This window comes from Anneissia japonica, unplaced genomic scaffold (assembly GCF_011630105.1).
Source record: "Anneissia japonica isolate Jap-2015-1 unplaced genomic scaffold, ASM1163010v1 scaffold456_len727751_cov192, whole genome shotgun sequence".
Classification (NCBI taxonomy): domain Eukaryota; kingdom Metazoa; phylum Echinodermata; class Crinoidea; order Comatulida; family Comatulidae; genus Anneissia; species Anneissia japonica.
This window is the reverse complement of record NW_022713155.1, coordinates 282732-287058: the sequence shown is the minus strand read 5'-3', so window position 1 is coordinate 287058 and position 4327 is coordinate 282732. Positions and strand designations below refer to the sequence as shown.

At 37.2% G+C, this 4327-nt stretch overlaps 1 protein-coding gene across 1 annotated transcript in view; it reads left to right on the top strand.

The window, feature by feature from the left end:
• The window catches only part of LOC117108285 (ethanolamine kinase 1-like), a 13071-nt gene that overhangs the window by 1876 nt on the left and 6868 nt on the right, over window positions 1–4327 (top strand). The window contains exon 2 of the mRNA XM_033250263.1: window positions 3889–4148. Within this exon, the coding sequence (XP_033106154.1) occupies window positions 3889–4148 (260 nt within the window). The remainder of the gene's footprint in view (window positions 1–3888; window positions 4149–4327) is intronic.

The following is a 4327-nucleotide window of genomic DNA, read 5'->3' as shown; positions in this document are numbered from 1 at the left end:
CCATTTGTTATTTTATAATGTATAGGCCTAGCCCTTATTGTTTATGCTAATAAAGTGTTTAAAGAAGGTTTATTGCAGGGACGACCGAGATATTCGTTTAGTAATAAACGTATTAATGTCACTAATTTTAACCTTTGTTATTTTTTCTAAAATGATGTGTTGTGCTCTTATTTATCTACCATTTATATCCATTACTAACATTGAAACGCAAAAAGCGGTACTACTGCCATTTATTTATTTATTTTCATAGAAAACATCTCAAAATACCATCTTTAAAAACATTATTCATAAGAAGTTAACTAGATTTGTCTCTGGGCTAAAACATAACATAACTACAGGATCAATACAAATAAAAAAAAATTAAAATTAAAATAATAAGAGTCAAAAACACATAAGTAATAAATACAGTTATAGTAGAATAATAGGCCTATACATACAATAGGCATACACGCAGGATGAATTGTAACGTACCGTACTGTACGTAGTGAATGTTGTAGAGGTCAAGGGTGAACGCGTTTCTGGAGCCGTGAATACGTTACAGAACCTCAATGTCACCGCATTACCTTCCGAAGCACGGCGGAAAAACCTGTAAAAAAAAAAAATCATTTTTACCATATTTTGGATAATTACCGTACTAAAAGTTGGTTTCTATTGATTATTAAGTAGTTTTCTACTCTCGAGTGGTAATATTTTTATCATTTTTGCACCCGTGTGGTCGCGAGTGGTCCTGGGTGGACGCGAGTGGTTCCGTGTGGTATTTAGTAGGACCGGTGACGTTTGCTACTCAACTAGGCCAGGGGTTCTCAACTGGCAGCCCACGGGCCAACCGATTCAGGCCCACGACGAGTGCCTGTTATGTGGCCTGCGAGAACAAGCCGAAAATAGTATTTACCGTTAGGCTTCTTAGTAATTTTGCATTCTGTTTTTGCAGACTAGGCCTATATATTGCCCCACATATTCTAGCATTTAATCAATCAAATCGGAAGAACTGTCGCAAACAGCAAAGATATTTGTGTGATATAACATTTTGACTTTTGCATTACAAAACACAAGGGTAACTTTCGTGGCAAAGGATATTTGGCATCCAATGGGTGAACAATAGAAAAACAATTATTCACCCGGGTGGATAAGATAAAATCGTTTCCACACGGCAGACTGGTGAAAAAGTAGAGAACGGCTGTCCACCCGTCCGCCTGTCCACCCGTCTGCCTGTAGATACGCCACTCAAACACCCTCAAATGGGATGTATGCCAAAATCTGTATCAGGGACGAACAGCCTGAAAATGACCACCTTTTCTTAAATCGCCAAGCCCCCTTTAAGTGTTACTTTAAACAAACAGTAGGCTAGCAATCTAACCATGGAGGAAAGAAACAGATAACTATAGCCCCTCTCCCACTAGGGGTTTTTTCCGCATACGAGTTACAAGAGAATACAGAGTTGCAAACTCGGCAAAAACTCGTAGGACGATTTGGAAAGCTCGGAGAGGACTCTTACCTACTCGTAGCAGCTCTGAACTCGTGGCGCTAATTTTGAACATGTTCAAAATGTTCAAAATTATCATGAACATGTTCAAAATTATCGCCACGAGTAGATAACTCGTAGTAAACTTGAAGAACTCGTAGGTAGCTCGTAGAGTACTCGGGGTACTCCTACCTAGCTCGTACACTACTCTGGATACTCGTCGGCGGTTTTGTCATCTACGAGGACTTGTGATTAAGACCTAATATTCTGAAATTTGATCTCACATTTGTGTTCTTTTATTAAAAAAAAACACCTTTTTTTGCAATGTTCATAATATTGTCTACCCTACTGTTTAAAGTAGCATTTCCAATGAAAAAGGGGGCGTGATCATTTAAAAAAGGGTGTGTGGTCATTTACGGGCTGTTCGTCCCGGATACAGATTTTTGCACGCATCTCATGTTGTTCCTTGGGTTCAAATTAGTGTATATCAGTTGATATATATTCTCTCATAAATTAAGTACATGTATATAAATCTTAGTCAGTTCCTAGACTACTATGGATGTGAAAGCTAGACACTATCTGCAAGCCTTGAAAAGAAAATAGAAGCTTTCAAAATGAAATGATACCGACGGCTCTTGAGAGTGCCGTATACAGCTCAGACGACACTTTTTTTATACCTTGTTTGGCGTACTTTTTTTTAAAGATTATCAGAGAAGAATGGAATAAAATTAAAAATAAAATTTTGCTTTCTTATTTAGCAAATAGTTTTGCCAAAAATGTCTAGACGGAGGAAAATATAAAGATAAATTTTTAATGGTGAATGTAATGATAATAATGTTATGATGGTTAAATGCTTCAAATTTATATAATTAGGAAGAAAAATATATATCTTATCTTTGGAGATTTCAAGGCAGCAGAGGGCGGTATAAAATAAAGAAAAATGTTTATTTTTTTCTGAAATTTCCACTTTTTTGTGGCGGTGAGAGTGCTAATTGGCCAAAGATAAAATTTAATTTTTATCCGAAATCATCAGTATTTGCAGTTGGCGGATTCGCTAAACAAGGTATAAAAAAATCTTGCCTCACAGAACCAATAAGTTGCACTTATTAAGCTGATGGTCGAAAGTAATCAGATGTAACAGACATTGCAAAGTACCCAAAATTAATAAAATAGTAACTAACACCATTAAACGTAGCCTAATAATTGGCAGCTGTACTCGCAACTCGTATCAGATTTTTGATGCCACAGTAAAGATCAAAGGACTGTGCGCACACGCTATGTTAGAGAGCGGAGATGTGCGTCCTTTTGTTGAAAATTTTTGCCTTGCTTCGAGAAATGCTGGGGCCTAAGTACTGACTATGCTGTCACCTGTGTATGATGAAATTTATTTTCTTTCGGTGAAATGTAAGGTGGGGAGGAGGGCATGCCCCACTTGTACCTTCTCTAAATCCATTTCTTTTTAGATATCAAGCGCTTTTGTTCCAGGCCCTTGGGTTCACATGCTTAAGTGCTTGGAGCAGGCATTCCCACTAGGTACCCATTTATACTCTTGGGTGGAGAGAAGAAATGCAGATAAAGTACCTTTGCTCAAGGACACAAAATGCAGTGTAAGGGATTGAAAACCTGACCATGAGGCTGGGAAATAAAGCTGTTCCCACTGCTGTGCCAGCCCAAACTGCTTCTTACTGTATGACAAATAAAGTGAACTTGAACTTGGTAACCCCAGGTGCTGCAGTTTGATTGCATATGTACCTGATAACAATGATAAGCAAATATAATTATTTAAGGTACAGGTACCACATTTTGATTGTATAGCACTGATAAACAATGATAAGCAGCTGAGCCTGCTTTCTGTTCAGGAGCTTAGAGCCACCTGCTTCTTGAATTTTCCAGGTTCTGTGGGAAATTTCAACTCGCCCCTAGATGAGAAACAAAAAGGGGAACTGGCTGTGGAGACAAAACAACCTTATTTCCCCCCTGCCCCAGTCCAGTTTCAAGATTACCTAAGACCTAGGAGGGCAGCTGATAATTAGTATTGCTATTTAATTAGATCAGGACGAATGCATACATGCACAACTTGAAACTAGGCATAGACATAAAGGTATACCAGGGAACAGTGAAATTATTAGAATTATTAGATGATAAATTCGTTTTTGTAAAAGCAAGTAAGAAACAGAGTAGTTTACAAAAGAGTTGTCATGTATACAATAACGAAACTAAATGAAATTTTTGAAAGATCCAAAGATTACATTGATTAAGCCGGTTCAAATCTTAATATACAATTTGTAACAATAAATGATATTTAATACCATTATTGTTAGAATTAATTCATAATCTTTGTGAATTCATCTTGATGACTTATTAACATCATTATTGCATAGTTTGAATACATTTTTCAACTCAAATTATTTATTTTTGTGGCACAGATATTTACATCTGGAATTACAAACAAATTAATAGGATGTTACCTACCAGAAGACAAGAAAACGATGGTTCTGGTTCGTATTTACGGCCACAAGTCAGAAGTCGTGATTGACAGAGAGAGAGAAATCAAGACTTTCCAGATACTGTTTGCTGCCAACTGTGGCCCTGAACTTTACGCCATTTTGAAAAATGGTCTTTGTTACGGTTATATCCCTGGTGTCACGCTATCTGTAAAAACTGTTCGGGATGAACATATTTCAAAGTGAGTTCTACACTACAATACTGTACACTCATGTTTATTCCATACATAAATGTTTTCTTTGTTAATAATAATAATTACACTGTAAGCCTACTAACTTTCAAGTAATTTTCATTCAAAATTCTTGAGTCGCAGACTTCAACAGTGACAGCACCAGCTGGGGGGGGGGGGGGGGGGAAGGC